General features: G+C 43.7%; 1 gene segment (V, D, J or C); it reads left to right on the top strand.

Moving 5' to 3' along the window:
- Positions 1 to 16,232: 16,232 nt before the first annotated feature.
- On the top strand, positions 16,233 to 22,950 carry LOC128579066 (immunoglobulin lambda variable 5-39-like). The segment is given in 3 exon segments: positions 16,233 to 16,278; positions 16,401 to 16,748; positions 22,769 to 22,950. Coding segments are annotated over 3 exon segments (576 nt in total).
- The last annotated feature ends 532 nt before the right edge of the window (positions 22,951 to 23,482 follow it).

Here is a 23,482-nt window from a genome sequence, read left to right as displayed (position 1 = left end):
GCACAGCCCAGGGGAGAAGCACAGATTTGAAGAAGGGGCTGCCTGTGCTCAGGGTAGGAGTGACTGAGGAGATGTGGACATCAGGGCTCCATTAAGGGCCTTGGGGAGCAGAATAAAGGTGCTCCCAACACCCGGACTCTTCCTCCTTCCCTCTGCTCACTGAGGCTCAGGCCAGAGAGGACTCAGGGCTGCCTGAGGGCCCCTCACAGCCAAGGACCTCTGTCCCAGGCCCTGTCACCACACTCTGTGTCTGAGATGGCAGGATTGTTTACTCCATGTACCCAGGGTGGGATTAGAGGGTGCTGATTCTAAACTTTGGATGAGCTAATGTCCTGTCAGTGTCCAGGGAGGAGAGAGAAGGGTCAGAAATGAGCAGCCCCCCAGGTCTCACCTCCCTCCCTTCCCTCACAGTCACACTCAGTATCTGCATTGCCCTGGGAGGTGTGCCTGGGGTGGGGCAAACATTTTTCATTCATATTCTTCTCTTTCTGCATCTGTGCCGGTGAGGGGCTGAGGCTAGAGGAGGGCACCAGAAGGAGAGGCTGGGCCTGAGGGCAGGTTCTGCCCACCTGGGAAGTAGGTTCTGCTCTGCCCAGGGAGGAGGAAGAGGAGCAGCTCCTGGTGCCCTGAAGGGAGGGGACACTTTGTTCAGACTGGCTTCCTGCGGAAGAGCTCCCAGGACTGTCCTGTAAACCACACAGGGACCAGGCAGGGAAGCCCATGGGGAGGAGGCTGTGTGGACACCTGGGACTATGTGTGTGGGAAATTGATCCTACCAGCTCCGTGCGTTAGGGAGAACACAGTACACAGAGGGGCAGGTCCGGGTCTTGGCAGCAGGGGGCGTCCTCACAGGCCTCTGGAGCACCAAACAACAGGCCCACCTAGGCCCACCCCTACCATGATCAGCTTTCCAGACAGTGGTCAGAGGCAGAGCCTGGGGTGAGCTGGGACATCCCAGAGGGAGGCTGGTTTACATTAAAGGTCCTTCCCGCTGCTTGGTTTCCAGATGGACTAAGAGGGGCTGGGGGCTCCAGTGCTGCTCCTTAGGATGCAGAGCTCTGTGGGGGCTCCAGCATGGGTGGCCCCTCTCCTCTCCCCTCTTGATTGTCCAGGCATCAGGCTGGGGATGAAAGGACCAGGGACCCTGACTGTGTCTCTGTTCACTGACCCAGCCCTTTCCCTCTGTGTCCTAAGCTCAGGGTCCTGGGCCCAGTCTGTTAGTCTGTGCTGACTCAAACCCCTGCAGCCACTGAGCCTGGGGGAAGGTGGCCTCCATGTCCTCCTGGAAGCAGCAGTGATGCTGGGTGAGACTTTTTCTATGGGACCAGCAGCTCCCAGGCTGTGCTGACTTGAAAGGCTGTTGTCAACAACCTCCTGTTCTGAGGGAACTGGCTGTGCTCTGACGGCCCATCTGGAGTAATGTCAGGGGGGTTCAGTGACCATCCAAGCCTTCACCCCAATCAGTGCCAACAAGGCTGATCAGGGCAGTGCTCGTGGGAGCTCCTTATACCCCAATCCCTCTGCCTTATTGTGGGGGGCTCTGTGTGGAGCTGAAAATCAACCCCATTTCCAACAATGTGATAAAGAGGGACACGGCAGGTTGTTCACCCCTACAGGACGCCCACATTGACTTTGACTGTGGGGACCTTGGAAGCCAGTGAGGAGCTGAGCACTGAGTCCCACCTGGTGATGAGAGCACTGGACAGGGGAACAGAGTCAGGGTCTCTGTCACTCAGCCGACCCGTCCTCTCCCTGGTTTCACTGAGACACAACAGAGTCCTGTGGGTAGCTAATCTCACATCCCCTCATGAAGAGGTCAACATCTGTGCAAATCACTGCTCCCCTTTCCCCAGGAAGGTGTCAGCAGCCCTGGGAGAAAGAAATGCTACTGGCTCCCACCCAGTCACCAGGATCCCTCCTAGGGTTGGAGCTGTCCTGTCCCTCTCAGGCCCCAGCCAGAGGACGTGGTACTACTGCTCACTACACCACAGAGGTGTTCAGTGAGTGACCCAGATGGGGATCAAGACACGAGCCTGCTCTTAACTGAGCCTGGGTGCAGATATGATCATAACATACCTGGATTACAGGACCAGATGCCTGAACTCTCAGGACAGCCCAAATTGTGACCATCCAAAGAAAAAAAAAAGGTGAGGGGACATGTCTGAACTGAATCCTATGTGTCTTTGAGGCTTAGAGTTGAGGAAATGATGGATGATTTGTGAAGAACTGGTCCAGAAAGCACGGAATCTGGTGTGCTGTAATTCCAACCTGCCTCAGAGTGAGGGGTTGGAGTCAATGTCCATGATAATGGTCTTTGCTGGCCATGTACAAAGGGAAGGGGACTTTCTTTAAAATATCATTAACTTTACATTTTGTTGCATTTTGAAGCAATACAAGTTCATTGCACAAAAGTATTAAAAAATAAGTTGTTGAGAAGTGTTCTTCTTAAATAATACACGTAAATCTTATTTCAGAATTTGAGTGTATTTCTTTCACATTTCTTTTCATATTTCCAACTCTTCTAATCAAATCACATCAAAAACATAGTTAACATAGGCTAGTCTCACTGGAGTTAGATGATATCTCAAAGTAGTTTTGATTCGCATTTCTCTGGTGATTAAAGATGAGCATTTTTTCATAAGTCTGAAGGCCGTGTGCCTGTCTTCTTCAGAGAAGTTTCTCTTCAAGTCCCTTGCCCAGCCTGCGATGGGATCCCCTGTTCTTTTCTTGCTAATGCGTTTGAGTTCTCTGTGGATTCTGGTTATTAAACCTTTGTCGGAGACATAACCTGCAAATATCTTCTCCCATTCTGAGGGCTGTTTGCTTGCTTTACCTACTGTGTTCTTGGCTGTGCAGAAGCTTTTTAGTTTGATCAAGTCCCAATAGTGTATTTTTGAAGCAGCTTCAATTGCCCAGGGGGTCCTTCTCATAAAAAACTCACCCAACCCAATTTCTTCAAGGGTTTTCCCTACAATCTCTTCTAGTATTTTTATAGTTTCATGTCTTAGGTTTAAATCTTTCATCCAGTGAGAGTCTATCTTGGTTAATTGTGAGAGGTGTGGGTCCAGTTTCAGTCTTCTACAGGTTGCCAGCCAGTTCACCCAGCACCATTTGTTAAATAGGGAATCTTTATTACAAAATCCCAAGACCAGAGATGTTGGCTTGGATGTGGAGAAAAGGGAACACTTTTGCACTGCTGCTGGGAATGCAAATTAATACATTCCTTTTTGAAAGAGATAGCAGAACACTTAGAGATCTAAAAATAGATCTGCCATTCAATCCTGTAATCCCTCTACTGGGCATATACCCAGAAGACCAAAAATCACACCATAACAAAGATATTTGTATCAGAATCTTTATTGCAGCCCTATAATTGCTAAGTCAGGGAAAAAGCCCAAGTGCCCATAGATCCATGAATGGATTAATAAATTGTGGTATATGTACACCATGGAATATTATACAGCCTTAAAAAACGATGGAAACTTTACCTCTTTCATGTTTACATGGATGGAGCTGGAACATATTCTTCTTAGTAAAGTGTCTCAAGAATGGAAGAAAAAGTACCCAATGTACTCACCCTTATTATGAAACTAATGTAGGACCTTCACATGAAAGTTATATCCCAGTTACAGTCTAAGAATAGGGAGAAGGGGGAAAGGGAGGGGACGGAGGGGGATTAATGGGATTACACCTGCGGTGCATCCTACAAGGGTATATGTGAATCCTAGTAAATATGGAATGTAAAGGTCTTAGCAAAATAACTAAGGAAATGCTACAAAAGCTATGTTAACTAGTGTGATGAAAATGTGTCAAATGATCTATGAACCAAGTGTATGGTGCCCCATGATCATACTAATGTACACAGCTATGATTTAATAAAAATAAATAAATAAATAAATAAAAGTAAAAATAAAAAAAACAGTTAACCTTCTATTCACTTCTATATTCAGTCAAGATTCACATAAATAATTTTCTGTTTTTTAAAAAGCATATTATTGACTGTTTTATATTGTCTTATTCTAACTGATAATAATGTATTATAGTGTTTGTCTAACTGTATGTTTTCAAGGACCAATAATGAAGTGGTGATATTGTTAGTATTATTATTATTGAGACTCACTAAAGCTGGGCGTGGTGGCTCATGCCTGTAATCCCAGCGCTGTGGGAGGCTGAGGAGGGAGAATCGCTTGAGCTCAGGAGTTCGAGACTCGCCTGAGTGACAGTGAGACCCCGACTCGTGAAAAAAATGGAAAAACCCAGCCGGGCGCCGTGGCGAGTGCCTGTAATCCCAGGGGCTTCCGGAGGCTGAGGCAGCGGGGTGCCCACAGCCCGAATCTGAGGTTGTGATGAGCTACCACGCGCACTGCACTCTGCTCAGGGGCATAGGGTGGGACCCTGTCTCAACAACAACAACAAAAAAAAAGTAAAGAGACTCACTATTATTAACTTATTTTTACTAGCACACTTCTGGTTATTTCTGTGCATTTTGTGTAGTGAAGGGGTGATTTTTGCCATTTTTTTTTTCATTCTTACAACTTTTATTTTTTTATTTTTTATTTTTTCCTTTTTTTATTTTTATTAAATCATAGATATGTACATTAATATGATCATGGGGCACCATACACTTGGTTCATAGATCGTTTGACTAATGTAGGACCTTCACATGAAAGATTTTTGCCATTTTGAATGGAGGCAAATGGAGAAACCAGATGTGAGTCTGCGGGGTCTCTGTCTGTGAGGACAGATTGCATCTCAAGGAACAAATCAGAAGCAAATCTATGCTTGCAAACTTTAAAACAATAATCTCGAAATTTAATAAGCACATGACTCTCCTAGGAATCTTTTAAAAGGTGCATTTTGACTCATTGGTTCTTGAGTGCCCTGAGATTTTTAATTTCAAGTAAACTCCCTGACACACAAAATCCACATACATGTTTCCATGTAAACAAAACCATGAGAACAGGATAAAAGAAGGAGGCAGAGAAGATCCAGAAAGAAACTCAAGGAAGGGACCTAATGTCCAGAGCAGTCACACTGTATTACACATTGTATTTTTAGATCTCTGGTTTTCGGTTATTTTTTGAAGTTTTTGGCCAGGGCTGCGTTTGAACCCACCACCTCCAGCATATGGGACGGGCGCCCTACCCCTTTGAGACACAGGTGCCGCCCTAGATCTCTGCTTTTCTTTTTCTTTTTCTTTTTTTTTTCCATTCTCGTGATATTTTACTAAGAAGAATATTTCAGCTCTATCCATGTTAATACAAAAGATGTGAAGTCTCCATCTCTTTTATAGCTATATAGTACTCCATACATATGCCACAGATTGTTAATCCAGTCATAAGCTCATGGGCACTTGGGTTGCTTCCATGTCTTGAGGATTGTGAATTGAGCTGCTGCAAACTTTCTTTTTTTTTTTTTTATTAAATCATAACTGTATACATTGATATGATCATGGAGCATCATACACTCGCTTCATAGACCATTTGACACATTTTCATCACAATGGTTAACATAGCCTTCCTGGCATTATCTCAGTTACTGTGCCAAAAGATTTACATTCTACATTAACCAAGTTTCGCAAATACCCCTGTAAGATGCACCACAGGTATGATCCCACCGATCCCCCTCCCTCTACCCACCACCCCCCTCCCTCCCCTCCCTTTCCCACTTCCCCCTATTGTTAGGTTGTAACTGGGTTATAGCTTTCATGTGTAGATCTCTGTTTTTCAAAGGGTACTTATGACCAGAAGGAAAAGGAAAATGGTTCCCACTCACAGGGAAAAAAGCAAACAAAACTATGCAACAGCAATTTAGGAAAACACAAAAACACACACACATAGACACACACAGTGGAAACTGTCCCCAGAGAAGCACATGCATTAGGGTCACTAGACAAAAACATCAAATCAGATATTATAAATATACTAAGAAAAAAAAAAAAAAGAAAGCCACCTTTAAATTTATAGGAAAACTATGGGAAGAACATCTCATCTAAAAGAGAATATTGGTAAACAGTCCTTGACCTAAATACAGAGAGATTGACATTATCCTCTTTGAGGGGGAGGACAGAATAAGATTCTTAAAAGTGCAGAACCTGAGAGACTTCTGTGATACCAAAGTGCACAAACTTACATATAAAGAAAGTTCCAGAAGGAAAGGAGTGGAAAAAGAGAGAGAAAAATGTACTTGAAAAATGATAAAGATGGGGGAGGCGGAGCAAGATGGCAGCCGAGTAACAGCTTCCTTGCATCTGGGCACCATGAGTCCAGGGAGATAGGACTCCAGGCATCTCTGGCTGGTGGGATATGCCTATCATCACTCCTGTGAGGATACAGGGAGTCATCGAGAAACTTCTGGACCCCAAGAAGAAGACTAAAACAGTGGAAAAATGGCAAGTGGTCACATGTGTTCAATCCATCTAAACCCGCCCGCAACTGTAAGTTCAGTAGCAGTGAGACTGCAAACCAGAAAGGCCTTACCTGTGAACTGTTTTGGTGTCTTTGGACTTGGCACTCAGTTGAACTGCCTTGGGGAGAGCCTGAGTGGGAGTGCGGAGAACTTTGGCCATTGTGTAGGGCCCCAGTATGAGCCGCTGAGCCAGACGGAGCTAATAGTGTTTGGCTGTGGGTCACAGGGAGCCATTGTGAGCGATCTGCCCCAGCAAGCTCCGCCCTCAGGGTAGCAGTGCTAGAATCGGGTGGGAGCTGGAAACCCAGCGACCAAGTAGCCTAAGGGTGGGGTCTGAGCCTCCTTGCAGCCCTAACGCTCAGGGGCCGAGTGAGACCGGTTTTGGCACACTGGGTAAGTGGATAGCCACTTTAGCAGTGATTCCAACGACAAGCACTTTCCTGGGAAAGCTTCTGCTCAGCAATTTTCAAGTTCAAAGTGCTGTTTAAGTGGGCTGAAGAGAGATTTAGGGTGTCTACCTGCTGGGGCTTGAGAAATTAGCAGCCTCCAGTAGTATCAGAACTGTGATTAACATCTCATACCCCAGAAGACCACATGTTGCTCAGACAATATTCAATAACATATACATACTGCTTTTTTTTTTATTTTGATGTTGTTGATGTTGTTTTCTTTTTTAATTTCAACCTTTTCCATACAGATCCTTTTTCTTTCTCAATTTTTCTAGTTTAATTATAATTTCCCATTGCTGCCTTTTTCAATAACTAGAACTTCATTTTTGCTAGTGTTTCTACTGCTATTATTTGGTTTTTCACCCAATTTCATCCACTAAGGTTTTCTGTTTGCTTGTTTTGCTTTGATTTATAGCATTTTTGTCTTTCCTCTCTACTTGGTGGAGGTGGGGTACTGTGTCTGATCAGGTTAGCAAAGAGCTGCTGACCTCAAGAGAACCACCCAACTGGGCACCCCAAGAAGGTGGGGTATTTTTAAGGTTGTGTCAAAGTACCCTACTGTACACCTATATTGCTCTGTCTCCCTCTTTCTGTGCCTCTCTTCTTTTCGTCAATATTCCTTTTACCCACCCCCTCTCCTTTCTCTATTTTTCTTTTCACTCCTTCCTCCTTTATTTCATCCCTTTCTTGCTCTTCAACCTTCTCACAATTCTGGTCCTGTAACCCTTAGTCCACAGGCACGAGAACTTAAAGAGCAAGAGGAAGTAAAAGGAAAATTAGGGCAAGGAAACAGATAAAAGAAATCACTCATGAGGAAGAATCAGCAGAAAACTACAGGCAACATGAAGAACCAGTCCAGAACAACCCCACCAAGGGACCATGAGGTAGCTACTGCAGATGATTCCACCCATAAAGAAATGTTAGGAATGACAGAAAGGGAATTTACAATACACATGTTGAAAACAATGAAAGAAATGATGGAAACAATGAAGGAAACTGTAATAAAGTGAAAAATAACCAAAAGGAAATCCAAAAACCAGAATCGAATAAGAGATGAACCATATGAAGAATATAAAAAGGATATAGCAGAGCTGAAGGAACTGAAACAGTTAATTAGGGAACTTAAAGATGCAATGGAAAGTATCAGCAATAGGTTAGACCATGAAGAAGAAAGAATTTCAGAAGTAGAAGACAAAGTTCTTGAGATAACTCAGATAGTAAAAGAGGCAGAAAAGAAGAGAGAGAAAGCAGAACGTTCATTGTGGAATTATGGGACTTTATAAAGCGTTCCAACATACGAGTTATAGGAATTCCAGAAGGGGAAGAAGAATGCCCCAGAGGAATGGAAGCCATACTAGAGAATATTATAAAAGAAAATTTCCCAAATATCACCAAAGATTCTGACACACTGCTTTCAGAGGGATATCGGACCCCAGGTCGCCTCAACTCTAACCAAGTGTCTCCAAGACACATTGTGATGAACCTGTCCAAAGTCAAGACAAAAGAAAAGATTCTGCAAGCTGCCAGGAGTAAGCACCAATTGACCTACAGGGGCAAATCCATCAGAGTGACCGCAGACTTCTCTAATGAAACTTTCCGAGCAAGAAGACAATGGTCATCTACCTTTAATCTACTTAAACAGAACAATTTCCAGCCCAGAATTCTGTACCCTGCTAAGCTAAGCTTCAAAATTGACGGAGAAATCAAATCATTTACGGATATACAAACATTGAGGAAATTAGCCACAACAAGACCAGCTCTACAGGTAATACTTCAACCTGTTCTGCACACTGACCACCACAATGGATCAGCAGCAAAGTAAGAACTCAGAAATTAAAGGACAGAACCTAACCTCCACACTGATGCAAGAGATGAAACTAAGCAATGGACTCTCACCATATAAGATGAATAGAATACTACCACACTTATAAATTATCTCAATAAATGTTAATGGCTTGAATTCCCCACTGAAGAGACAGAGATTGACTGACTGGATTAAAAAACACAAGCCATCCATTTGCTGTCTGCAAGAAACACCTGGCTTCAAAAGACAAATTAAGTCTCCGAGTCAAGGGTTGGAAGACAATTTTTCAGGCAAATGGACTTCAGAAAAAAAGAGGAGTTGCAATCTTTTTTTCAGATACATGTGGATTCAAAGCAACTGAAGTCAAAAAAGACAAAGATGGTCACTTTATATTGGTCAAGGGAAAAATACAACAAGAAGACATTTCAATTCTAAATATTTATGCACCCAATTTAAATGCTCCCAGATTCTTGAAACAGACCTTACTCAGTTTGAGCAATATGATAACTGATAATACCATCATAACAGGGGACTTTAACTCCCCTCTCACAGAGCTGGACAGATCCTCTAAAAAGAAATTAAACAGAGATATAAGAGATTTAAATGAGACCCTAGAGCAACTATGCTTGATAGACGCATATAGAACACTCCACCCCAAAGATAAAGAATATACATTCTTCTCATCACCCCATGGAACATTCTCCAAAACTGATCATATCCTGGGACACAAAACAAATAACAACAGAATGAAAAGAATTGAAGTTTTACCTTGTATCTTCTCAGACCCTAAGGCACTAAAGGTGGAACTCAACTCTAACAAAAACGGTCAACCCCACCCAAAGGCATGGAAATTAAACAATCTTCCGTTGAATAACAGATGGGTGCAGGAAGAAATAAAACAGGAAATCATTAACTTCCTTGAGCATAACAACAATGAAGACACAAGCTACCAAAACCTGTGGGATACTGCAAAAGCAGTTTTGAGAGGAAAATTCATCACTTTAGATGCCTAAATTCAAAAAACAGAAAGAGAGCACATCAACAATCTCACAAGAGATATTATGGAATTGGAAAAAGAAGAAAAATCTAAGCCTAAACTCAGTAGAAGAAAAAAAAATCCAAAATCAAATCAGAGATCAATGAAATTGAAAACAAAAGAATCATTCAGAAAATTAATGAAACAAGAAGTTGGTTTTTTTAAAAAATAAATAAAATAGATAAACTATTGGCCAGACTAACGAGGAATAGAAAAGTAAAATCTCTAGTAACCTCAATCAGAAATGATAAAGAATAAATAACAACTGATCCCACAGAGATACAAGAGATCATCTCTGAATACTACCAGAAACTCTATGCCCAGAAATTTGACAATGCGAAGGAAATGGATCAATACTTGGAATCACACCCTCTCCCTATACTTAGCCAGGAAGAAATAGAGCTCCTGAACAGACCAATTTCAAGCACTGAGATCAAAAAAACAATAAAAAATCTTCCAAACAAAAAATGCCCTGCTCCAGATGGCTTCACTCCAGAATTCTATCAAACCTTCAAGGAAGAGCTTATTCCTGTACTGCAGAAATTATTCCAAAAAACTGAGGAAGAAGGAATCTTCCCCAACACATTCTGTGAAGCACACATCAACCTGATATCAAAACCAGGAAAAGACCCAAACAAAAAGGAGAATTTCAGACCAATCTCACTCATGAATATAGATGCAAAAATTCTCAACAAAATCCTAGCCAATAGATTACAGCTTATCATCAAAAGAGTCATTCATCATGATCAAGTAGGTGTCATCCCAGGGATGCAAGGCTGGTTTAACGTATGCAAGTCCATAAACGTTATCCACCATATTAACAGAGGCAAAAATAAAGATCATATGATCCTCTCAATAGATGCAGAAAAAGCATTTGATAAAATCCAGCATCCTTTTCTAATTAGAACACTGAAGAGCATAGGCATAGGTGACACATTTCTAAAACTGATTGAAGCTCTCTATGACAAACCCACAGCCAATAGTTTACTGATTGGAGTAAAACTGAAAGCTTTTCCTCTTAGAACTGGAAGCAGACAAGGTTGTCCTCTGTCACCTTTACTATTCAACGTAGTGCTGGAAGTTCTACCCAATACAATTAGGCAATTAGGCAAGACAAGGAAATAAAGGGAATCCAAATGGGAGCAGAGGAGGTCAAACTCTCCCTCTTTGCTGACGACATGATCTTATACTTAGAGAACCCCAAAGACTCAACCACAAGACTCCTAGAAGTCTTCAAAAAATACAGTAATGTTTCAGGATATAAAATCAATGTCTACAAGTCAGTAGCCTTTGTATACACCAATAACAGTCAAGATGAGAAGCTAATTAAGAACACAACTGCCTTCACCATAGTTTCAAAGAAAATGAAATACCTAGGAACATACCTAACGAAGGAGGTGAAGGACCTCTATAAAGAAAACTATGAAATCCTCAGAAAGGAAATAGCAGAGGATATTAACAAATGGAAGAACATACCATGCTCATGGACAGGAATAATCAAAATTGTAAAAATGTCTATACTTCACAAAGCAATCTACCTATTCAATGCCATTCCTATCGAAATACTAACATTGTACTTTCAAGATTTGGAAAAAATGATTCTGCGTTTTGTATGGAACTGGAAAAAAACCCATATAGCTAAGGCAATTCTTAGTAATAAAAATAAAGCTGGGAGCATCTGCATACCAGATTTTAGGCTGTACTACAAAGCCATAGTGCTCAAGACAGCATGGTACTGGCACAAAAACAGAGACATAGACACTTGGAATCGAATTGAAAACCAAGACATGAAGCTAACATCTTACAACCACATAATCTTCGATAAACCAAACAAGAACATACCTTGGGGGAAAGACTCCCTATTCAATAAATGGTGTTGGGAGAACTGGATGTCTACATGTAAAGACTGAAACTGGACTCACACCTTTCCCCACTCACAAAAATTGATTCAAGATGGATAAAGGACTTAAATTTAAGGCATGAAACAATAAAAATCCTCCAAGAAAGCATAGGAAAAACACTGGAAGATGTTGGCCTGGGGAAAGACTTCATGAAGAAGACTGCCATGGCAATTGCAACAACAACAAAAATAAACAAATGGGACTTCATTAAACTGAAAAGCTTCTGTACAGCTAAGGAGACAATAACCAAAGCAAAGAGACAACCTACACAATGGAAAAGGATATTTGCATATTTTCAATCAGACAAAAGCTTGATAACTAGGATCTATAGAGAACTCAATTAATCCACATGAAAAAAGCCAACAATCCCTTATATCAATGGGCAAGAGACATGAATAGAACTTTCTCTAAAGATGACAGGCGAATGGCTAACAAACACATGAAAAAATGTTCATCATCTCTATATATTAGAGAAATGCAAATCAAACCAACCCTGAGATATCATCTAACCCCAGTGGGAATGGCCCACATCACAAAATCTCAAAACTGCAGATGCTGGCGTGGATGTGGAGAGAAGGGAACACTTTTACACTGCTGGTGGGACTGCAAACTAGTACAACCTTTCTGGAAGGAAGTATGGCGAAACCTCAAAGCACTCAACCTAGACCTCCCATTTGATCCTGCAATCCCATTACTGGGCATCTACCCAGAAGGAAAAAAATCCTTTTATGATAAGGACACTTGTACTAGACTGTTTATTGCAGCTCAATTTACAATCGCCAAAATGTGGAAACAGCCTAAATGCCCACCAACCCAGGAATGGATTAACAAGCTGTGGTATATGTATACCATGGAATACTATTCAGCCATTAAAAAAATGGAGACTTTACATCCTTCGTATTAACCTGGATGGAAGTGGAAGACATTATTCTTAGTAAAGCATCACAAGAATGGAGAAGCATGAATCCTATGTACTCAATTTTGATATGAGGACAATTAATGACAATTAAGGTTATGGGGGGGAAGCAGAAAGAGGGACGGAGGTAGGGGGTGGGGTCTTGGTGTGTGTCACACTTTATGGGGGCAAGACATGATTGCAAGAGGGACTTTACCTAACAATTGCAATCAGTGTAACCTGGCTTATTGTACCCTCAATGAATCCCCAACTCTAAAAAAAAATAAAAATGATAAAGATTTCCCAAATTTGATGAAAATGTGTGCACATCTCAGAATCTCAGTGAACTCTGGCACGTGTTGTTCAGCTTATGTCTGCACAACAGGGCCAATAGGAAATGTCATAAAATGATAATAGGTGTTGAATTGGGATAAGACAAAGAAAGACTGTTATGCTTCAATCCATAAGGTAACAAGTGACCACACATCCAGCCCATAAACAGTGGGCGGACACAGCCTGAACCAAATACCTTAGACGAAGCTTTGCAGCTGTGCCACCCAAACACAGGTCAGAACCAGAGGCTGTGACCTCAGAGTAGGGGACTGTGTGTGCACACGGTGGTACAGACACACAGACATACATAGACACAAACACACAGGCCCCCACGGACACACTCATGGGGAGCCCAGCAATGGGCACACTTCTTTCTTAAGCAGATTCTGGGTTATTGGACTGTGCTCCTTAAGCCTTGGGAGGGGCCCACAGAGCATCCACAGGGGGGTGTTGCTCCTGTGCAGGAAACACTCGCTGTCATCAGGGAACACGGTGACGTTCAGCACAGGAGGTGACAGCTGCTCTGAGTTACTGTCATAAATGGCCTAGGCCTGGGAAGTTCCACCAGGATAAATGAGGGTGGGTAGGATGACAGAAGAGTTCCTGTGGGGTTGTCAGGGCCACGTTCAGGCCCCACCATCTGTAGGACACTCAGAGGAGGCCAGGGTGTTACAGAAAGTCCCCATGTCAGTGTGGTGTGTACAGTGACAGAGAGCAGCTCTGTGTTACAATAAATCCCCTATCCTCCCTCTGTGAGGACCCCACAGTCAAGGGTCTTACAGGGATCCGTGAACACCAGGAAATTTTATCTGAACATTGCACAATATTGGGATTTGGACTGGGCCATCGATTCCAGTTGACATTTTTGATTATCTCTTGAACACAGGAAGGCTGTGTTTAAACCATTTATCCAGGAGGAGACTAAACTCTCCTTCATCACGGTTTCAAATGGAATGACTGTGAGGAAGAGCCCTTGGGTCTCTGTGCATCATGTTCCTCTGATGACCCTCATTAAAGACAGCCTTGAATTCAAATGCCACAGACCCTCCAGTCATCCTGAAACCTGGCCAGATGCCCAGGTGACTCTTCATCTCTGCTCCTCGGATGCTCTGTCATCATTCTGGGAAAGGTGAAATGTTTAGGAAAAATGAACAGCACAATATACAGCATGCTCTGGGGAGGCCGAGCCAAGAGGGAAACACGTGTTGACAACAGGGATCACAATTCTGCGTCTCCATTAGTGTCTTTATCATCAGACTGTACTTGGGGAGCTGTCCACAGAGGGCCATGAAGTTTTACCTGCATAGGTTTCCTTGTACATTATGCACAATGAAATAAACATCCCCGTGGGTCAGTGGAACAGGATATGCAGGAGAAGCAGCAGTGAGGAAAGGGCAGGGGTCCAGGGTTAGGAGCCATGTTTCCATGGGAACATCACATGCTTTTGTCCAGGCACAGGAGGGGGAGGTGAGGCCAGAGTCTGGGAAGGAAGGAGGGAGGGAAAAGCTAAATGTGTTGCAGTTTCTTCATGGGGAAGAACATGTGGTATATTTGTAAACAGATAGGGGCATTCACCAGACTCTTCATATGTGGGTTTGAAGTGTCCCTCTCTTTTATAAAGGGATGAACATAATGTGAGGACAAAATGGTGAACAAGTCACACAGAGGGGTTGTGCAGGGCCCAGGTGAGCAGTGACCGGGAGCTGCACTCAGCACCGGGGGCAGAGCAGGCAGAGGACAGAAGGAGGGAGCTGTGCAGACAGTGTGGAACATAGCACGAAGGGCTCTCAGCTACCCGGAGCAGGGTCCACAGGCCCACAGTGTTAGTGGGCGCCGTGTCTGTTCTCTGTGGGGTTTCCCCACAGGAATTGGAGATGCAGGGGAACACGACATGGGGTTCTTGCTATTTCTCTGCTTTCTCATTTCTGTTTCCATGGAAATCAAAGCACTGCCTGGCACCAAACTCAGCCCATCTGACAAATGTGCAGGTGAGTTCACCTAAATCACAATCCCAGGAAGAGGCACAAGTCTGAGTCCAAGATGACAATTTCTTCTTTGTGGAAATTTTAGTGCAAGATTTGAGTTGATTCAAAGAACTTTTCAATAACAGCTTTGACCTCACAGGCTAGACAACAGAAGATAAACCTTGACTTGAGTCCTGGGGAAGGTGACCAGTAGGATGGACTGGACCCCCTGGACTCCTGCACAGACAGTGTAGAAGGACCTGACTGCCCTCCAGGTATCAAGTAAAAAAACACCATAGGGAGCAAGTGGATGGAGGAGCAGGTTCAGGGGACAGAAGTCAGCTGACATGAGCTGGGGTGAATGTCACTTAATATTCTGTTGAACTAAAAACTTGTGTAATACTCATTGTAATCAAAATATTAAATATCAGGCTCAAAATTCACTGCATGGTTCCTGAATGTCATATATTCCACTGTTCAATGCCAAATTCCTCAAAGAACCTCCTGAGAAAACTGGTGAGGAAAATAATGATGGGTTCATGGGCTCTGAATCTATAGGGGTGTTGATTCTGAATGGGTGGGGCAGTTGGAGGATGCTGAGGAAAGTGTGTCTGAGGATGGAGCAAAAGCCGGACTTTATTTGAGTGCAACATGGCACCATGTGAGCCCCCTGGGTGCAAACATCAGGGTCCACTGTGCTTCTCTTTGCTGTGTCAATCAGCACAGCAATTACCACAGCACAAATCTGAAAATCAAAACACCAGTGCACTCATATCAGTTGAGATGGAATATATTTCCTATAAGAACCATGGTCCTGAAAAAGTACATATATATGTATATATTAAATAACATACCAAGGAAGGAATTTTATATTTGTAGCATCTTCCGAGGAGGCTAACAAATTAAGTTGTCATTTATATACAGTTTTTCACCTCTCATAGTCCAGGATTCCTTTTGCCAGTGAGAATGACATTAATTACACACAAAGTGTCAGAATTGACAGACTGTGCCTTATAAAAAGACAGTGACTTGAGAAGTAGCAGAGACAAGCATGGGGCACTGGGGGACTTCCCTGTGGTCCCTACACACCTGATCAGGGAGGACCAGTCACTCCAAGGAGCCTGGGCCTTTGGCCTGGGCCCTATGTTCAGAGATGGGGACTAAGCAGCTGTGTCCTCTCTGGCCTGGCACAGTCCCCTGAGCAGCGACCTTTGTATGGTCTCAGCAGATGCCTCCTTCCAGGGCTCTCCCAAGGGGCAAAGCCAATCCACCCTTCCTCAGTCTGCAGGGAGAGCTAAGTCCCATCCCAGGGTCATGGAGGGGCTGGGCAGTCGGTGCATGGAAACACGTTTGCATGAGCAGCCCCTTCTGTGCAGAGGATGGGGAGAAAAGGGGGCCTGGAGTAGCCCAGCCCCACTGTGGCGACCATGGCTGTGTCCACTATGGCCTGGGCTCCTGTCCTTCTCCTGGTCCTGTCTCACTGCTCAGGTAGGGACAGGCCTCAGAGGCCAGAAAGAGCCCCTACCCTAATTCCGGATCTTCTTGCAAAGATCTCTGAAAAACATTACCCTGGTCCCTACACCAGCACCACTGAGCATTTGTTTTTCCAGGTTCCCTCTCCCAGCCTGTGCTGACTCAGCTGCCCTCCCTTTCTACATCTCCTGGATCATCCGCCAGATTAACCTGCACCCTGAGAAGTGGCATCAATGTTGGTAGCTACAGGATATACTGGCACCAACAAAATCCAGGGAGCCTTCCCCGGTATCTCCTGAGATTCAAGTCAGACTCAGATAAGCACCAGGGCTCTGGGGTCCCCAGCCACTTCTCTGGATCCAAAGACCCCTCGGCCAATTCAGGGATCCTGCACATCTCTAGGCTGCAGGCTGAGGACGAGGCTGACTATTACTGTGCCATATGGTACAACAATGCTTCTCACAGTGACACAAGCAAATGGAGAGGTGAGACAAAAACCTTCTTCTGCTCAGGGCCCCGTCCTATCACAATTTTTAAACTTTGAAATAAATAATATATATACATACACACACACACACACACACACACACTCTAATTGGAAGGACCATCAGGCACATAAAGGCTGTACCTTCAATTTTCCATTCATTATTCTGAATTTTGAGAAATGCAAAAAGCAAAAATAGAGCCCTCATGATAACACTGAATTATCACCTGTGCAGCCAAGTTTGCTCAGAAGGTCTCTATCTTAGAGCCTTCTTTCCTCTAGAAAGAAGAAAAATTATTCATTTCTATCTTACCTCTAGATCAGAACCTGAGGATCATCCCATAAAGTCAACAGGCCTCACTGCTTAGGGCAACAACCAGCATCAGTGGTGAAATCTCCAGCCATTTAGGGTCCACAGTGAGAGTCTGTGGCCTTTCCAGGGAGCCCCCACTCCTCTTATAGGATGTCTGCACCATCACTAACAGGACACTCTGAGTCATCTCTATGAGAACAGTTATTCCTTGCTTAGGACACAGAATCCTTCCAAGGAAAGAAGAGTTTTGACTGTTTCCGAGTACGGTTAGTTAATTTTCAAAACTTAGTCTGTATATGACACAAATATGGCTGAGAGTATTAATTAGGGATCCTGCAGAAAATGCCAGCATACTGCAATAAGGTAAATTGACATGAAGTTAATAAAGAGGTACATTATAATAGTGTGAGCAGAGTGTCTGGAAAGCCTAAGTGAGAGCTGAAACCAAGGCCTACCACAGTGGGGTCACTGGAGTCCCTGCAGGAAGTGGAAAGTGCAGGGGTGGGGGATTCAGAAGAACAAATGTGGTTTCCTGCAGTCCCAAGAGACTCTTCATGATGGCACCTGGGGGCAAACAATCCTACAATACCACACTTCTTCCTCCAGTTGAAAAAAGTCATCAAAGGCAGGTGAACCTGCTAGGACAGTCAGCTGTGTAATGTATAGAAGAGGGATGTGATTCTGTGGCCAGCAGGGGGCATGGCTGGTCTGACTGAGAGAAAGAGAGATTGAGGGAGAGAGAGAACACCAATGTGTCCCCTCTAGTGCAATGGCTGAGCGTCCCCTTGCGGGACTGGGTGTGATGACTCTCCTGCAGGTGAGACTGCTCCAGCCCCATTAAGGTACCTGGTGCATGGACATCCCTTAGCCCATGGGGATGACTCAGAGTTTCTCTTCCTTCTCCACACAATGGATCCTTTCCAACCAAGGTATGGAAAGGAAAGGAATAGGTTGATATTTGCATGAAATTACTCCAAGTATCAGGAATTAAGAAGGACAGGACAGACTCATGTGCCCTGTCAACACTATGGAATTCAGCAGGCTGTGCTGGGCATCCCCAAATGGCTCCATGAGCATTTATTTGTCATCCACACTCCACAGAAGGCCCTGTGAACTATGTGAGCACAGCTCAGAGGCAAGTTCCTGCCCCCACCACCAATGGGCTGACCACTCTTCCCCCCACCCCCAGCCTGTGTGGAACTCCTGAGAGGCTACCTGCTCTTACTGTGGTGACCTGAGGAACAGCAGCAGCAGTAGCAGCAAAGTCAGTCAGCACAATTCATGTCCCTGCCCAGAGTCACCAGAGCACTGAGGAGGGAAGATGAGGACATGGACCTTTTCATGTAAAGGGAGTTGTAGGGTGCCCAGAGAAGAGACCAGACAGATTACAGATAAAAAGCATGTGAGCCCACAGAGCTGCCACTGGACAACACTGAGCTGAGACTGGACTGCCTTTGACCAGGTCAGTCTTCCCACAGATTCTCTGAGTCTATCCAGCTGCCTCCCACCCTCATCCATTCATCCCACCACCTTCTGCAAGTTCCTTAGGCCTCCCCAGGAGGGCAGGGCTCTCTATGCAGACCCCGTGATGGCTTCTCCTCTGCCAAGATCACCCCTCCCTCTCCTGGTATCCTCCCCATGTCACCTTTTCTGCTTCCCCAAGGGACCTGAAATCTCCGCGCTCTTACCCCCTCAGTGTCATTCACCAGCTCCTCCCAGCACTGACACCCCTTTAATTCTCGGGCACATGAGGAGCATCCTGACTTCCCCTGGGGACATTAAAGATGTAAGGCTAAGTTTCCTAGGAGCAGTGGACAGAGCGTTCACACAGTTATGGAGGGCAGTGAAACCAGTGCTCAGAATAAATCTTATACCTATAAATGCCAACATTAGAAACAATAAGGATCTGAAATTAACAATCTAACTTTTCACCTTTAAGAAATAAAAACAGACAATTTTACAGCAACAATCTAGTTAAACTACAGGCAATAGACAAATTCCTACACATACTGAAGCTACCATACCTGATTCAATGTAAAATAAAACATCTAGAAAGATGTAAACAGATACGTTAAATGGAATTAGTTGTTAATACATTATATCCCAACAGGGGAAAGCCTAAGACCAGACAGCTTTCCTGGTGAACTCTATGACACAGTTAAAGAGCAACATCCAATCCTTCTCAATCTCTTCCAGGATACAGTGAAGATGATGATATATCCTAACTGATTCCATTAATCCAGCATTACCCTGATACAAAGGGGAGACCAAGATACTGCAAGAAAAATAATTCCAAAGCCAATATCCCTTATGAATGAAGATGCAAAACCTCAAGAAAATAGTAGCAAACTGAATCCAGCAACGTATTAAAAGGATCGTGTGCTATAAACAAGCAGAATGTGACCAGGAATACAAGGCTGGTTCAATACAAGAACATCCGACATCATAATACACATCCATGGAATGATGACTTGGGGAATAGATCATACGAGTGGATGGAGAAAAGAAACTGACAATAATAAACACCCTTTTTATGATACCCCCCCTTGATAGACTAGGGACAGAAAGTAACTTACACAACATTATAATTCCACAATATTATATAAACAAACAAACAAACAAACAAAAACTTTAGTTGGAACTCAGGCAGCTAAAATTATACTCAGTGGTGAATGACTGAAACGGTTTCCCACTGATATTCAGTAGAAAGATAAAAATATTTTTTTTTACCATTTTGATTGAACATGGTATTGAAAGTCATATCCAGAAAAATTAGGCAAGAATATCAAATAAAAGTGACTCATGGTGGAAAGAAAGACATAAAAACATTTCCATCCAAAGATGACAGTTACATATTCCTGCAAAATTCATTTAAAATTAGAGTTAAATGAATTCAGGGAACTCTCAGGTTAATGAACAAACATGCAGAATTGACTTGTATTTCTACATATTAACAAAAAATAATTCAAATGAAGGATTAAGAAAACATTTCTGTTATGATACCATTATATAATCCTTAAAAATAATTTTAAGGAAGGAAGATGAAGTCATGCTCCTTGAAAAATATCTGTTAAAGAAATTAAAGATCACTTAAACAAATGGAATTCATGGGTTATATATCTTATTATTGTTAAGTTGTTCCCCTGTATCCATGGGACCTTGTTTCCAGGACTACATGTAAATAGCAAAATCCACAAGTGCTCAAGGGAGAGTATTTACCTATAACCTAAGCACATTCTTTCATATGCTTAAAATCATCTCCAGACGGGTGGCACCCATAGCTCAGTGGGTAGTGCACCGGCCACATACACCAAGACTGATGGGTTCGTACCCAGCCTTGGCCAGCTGAACAACAATGACAACTGCAACAACAACAACAACAACAACAAAGAAATAGCCAACTGTGTGGCGGGCACCTGTAGTCCCAGCTACTATGGAGACTGAGGCAAGAGAATTGCTTAAGACCATGAGTTTGAGGTTGCTGTGAGCTGTGATGCTGCAGCACTCTACCTAGGGCTATAAAGTGAGACTGTCTCAAAAAAAAAAGTCATCTCCAGACTATAATACCTTACCCAGTGTAGAATCTATGGTCACAGGTATGCTGTATTTCATGTGTAGTATTGTGCATTGTTGTGCATCTTCACTGTTTCTTCAAACTCTTTCTGACTGTGGCTGGTTGGATCCATAGATGTGAAGACCTGGACGTGGAGGGCTGACTGTGCACCAAAGGCAACCACAGACTCACCAGCGTCTCTACAAGCTCCATGTGCTGTTGTGGTTGCTGCTCCACAGATAAACAGAAAGTGACCTAAAATTGACATGGAATAGCAAGGATCCCAGTTACCATTGTCTTATAGAAGAAGAACAAAATTGCACTTCAGAATTTCAAAATTTAGTATAACCCTACATTAATCAAAATGGTGCAGTACAGGCATAAGGATAGCTGTGTAATTAATTAGGGTATTATTGAGAGCTCAGAAATTATACATCTCTAGACAATTGAACATACAGGATGAAATAATAGGTTCTCCAGCTTCTCTGGAAATTCTGCTGAAAGAACTGGATATATACATGAAAAATAATAACTATGGCCTTCCACCTTAGAAAACATTCAAAAACAAACTCAAAGTGTAGTAAAGATCTAAATGCAATAGTTGTAAGTATAAAACACTTTGAACAAACATAAAACTATAAAAGCTTAATAAATATGGATATTGGAATGGGTTATGAGATATGACACCAAAAGTATAACCTACAAAACTTTTGAATTTGATTTGATGATTTTTTTTTTTGACAGTGTTTCACTATGTCACCCTCCATAGAGTGACATGGCATCACAGCTCATAGCAACGGGCTTAAGCAATTCTGTTGCCTTAGCCTTCCAAGAGGCTGGGACCACAAGTGGCCACCACAATGCCTGGCTATTTATTTGTTGCAGTTGTCATTGTTGCTTAGCTGGCCCAGGCAGGTTCAAACCCGCCACCCTTGATGCATATAGCTGGTGCGGTAACCACTTTGCTACAAGCGCTGAGCCTTGATGAAAATTTTTAAGTGTTTGTCAATGGACATGATCAAAGAGATAGAAAGTCAAACACCAACAGAAGAAACACATGCTGATCACATATCTGAGAAGGCTCTAATATCTCACCTATAATAGAAAGTCTCACAACTGAACATGAAAAGGCAACCACCCTGTCATGGCGCAGCATGGGCAGAGGGAAAGCAAAGCCAGCATCCTAGGCCTTTCAACTAACAGGTCTTGGCTGGGCTCTCGCTGTCCTTTGTGGTTCTGGTGAGCTGACCCCACAACAAATCCACAGTGGAAGAAATGGCCACAGAGTAAACTACCGAGGAGGCCCCATCACTGAAGTCAGGGCTTAGCCAAGGTCAGCAGCTGTCCTGTGGAGGAGGCACCAGCCAGTGAACAGGTCCCTCTGCCTGAGGAGGGCAGCAGACAAGAGGTGGGGAGCCCAGTGCTCTCCTCAGGGTCCTCTCTTTGGCATCCCAGACCTGAGCTAATCCATACCTGGGACAGCAGGGGGCGCTATGGGGCTGCCCGACTGGAAACCAGCCACCTGCTCTCTGCTGGGGGCCTGGTGCTCACTGTCCCGGGGGACAGACTGGCTGCTTAATCTCAGCGCCAGCCCTGGGGAGGCTCAGGCCAGGCCCTGCCAGCCTCATGCACAGAAGCTTCCGTGCCCAGGGATTGGGAGGCCATTTGAAGGGAAGGGAATGATTTGCATGAAAAGCCCTCTCAGTCCCCACAGTGGGGAAGTAGGTACAAGAGACAGGGGAAGCTCTGAGGCAGCTTTGGGCCCTCAAGAATCAGAGCTGGCAGGAATCTCCACCATGGCCTGGGCCCCTCTCCTGCTCACCTTTCTCACTCTCTGCCAGGTGACAGGCCCTTGGAAGCAGAAGTGCCTGGGTGGGGAGGACACCTGCGGTGATTTCTCCCTTTCATTTTGAGAGCATGTGGTGGACACTGACTCCAGACTCATCTCTCTGTGTCTCCACCTCTTCTGTTCCAGGGTCCTGGGTACAGTCCAGACTGACACAGGAAGCTTTGGTGTCAGGGTCTATGAGACAGGTGATCACTCTGTCCTGCTCTGGAAACAGCAACAATGTTGGAAGGTATGGTGTGAGATGGCACTAGCAGATTTCTCGTGGTGCCCCCAAAACTGTGATGCTCAGCACTTCTTTGCCCTCAGGGATCCCTGATCACTTCTCTGGTTCCAAGTCTGGAAACATGGCCTCCCTGACCATCTTGGGCCTTCAGGCTGAGGACGAGGCTGATTATTACTATTTCACATGGGACAGCAGTCTGAATGTTGACACAGTGCTCCAGACTCATGGGGAACTGAGACAAAAACCTGCCCCTGCTCCCCGGTGATCACCCTCACGACTGCCTGTGACAAACCCCAGCCTAGAGCCTGACTGTGACCAGCCCTGAAGTGTCCACATCTGGGGATCTGATTCTCAGATCACAGACATGTTTAGGGGGTCAGCGACCTTCCCATGTCAGTGACTTGCTGTCTTTCTTACTGTTTTTCTGAAAACATCTTTTAAAGCACATCACAAATAGCATACATTTATAAGCTTCAATTTCTTTAGTATGTACAGTGTTGTACAACCAATGACCATAATATAAATGTGAATATTTCCATTATTCTACAAAGAAACAATTATTATGGTAATAGCCAGTATTATTATAACTTTGAGCTAAAAATCCAATTTTTGTTTTTTCCATAATTTAAGGAAATAATGCATTAAAATGTTTATTGGTCCACTTGTTTGGAATTGTACTTCATAAAATTTTAATTTAGTGGTATCAGCACTTCATTCCTTTTTATTGCCAAAAAACACTCCACAGTATGGATATTCTAAGGTGGTTTAACTATTTATCATTTGGGGATTTGGGTGCT

The sequence above is a fragment of the Nycticebus coucang genome, chromosome Y (genome assembly GCF_027406575.1).
Source record: "Nycticebus coucang isolate mNycCou1 chromosome Y, mNycCou1.pri, whole genome shotgun sequence".
Lineage (NCBI taxonomy): Eukaryota > Metazoa > Chordata > Mammalia > Primates > Lorisidae > Nycticebus > Nycticebus coucang.
Note: the sequence above shows the minus strand (reverse complement) of the source record. Positions and strands in the feature narration are given on the sequence as shown.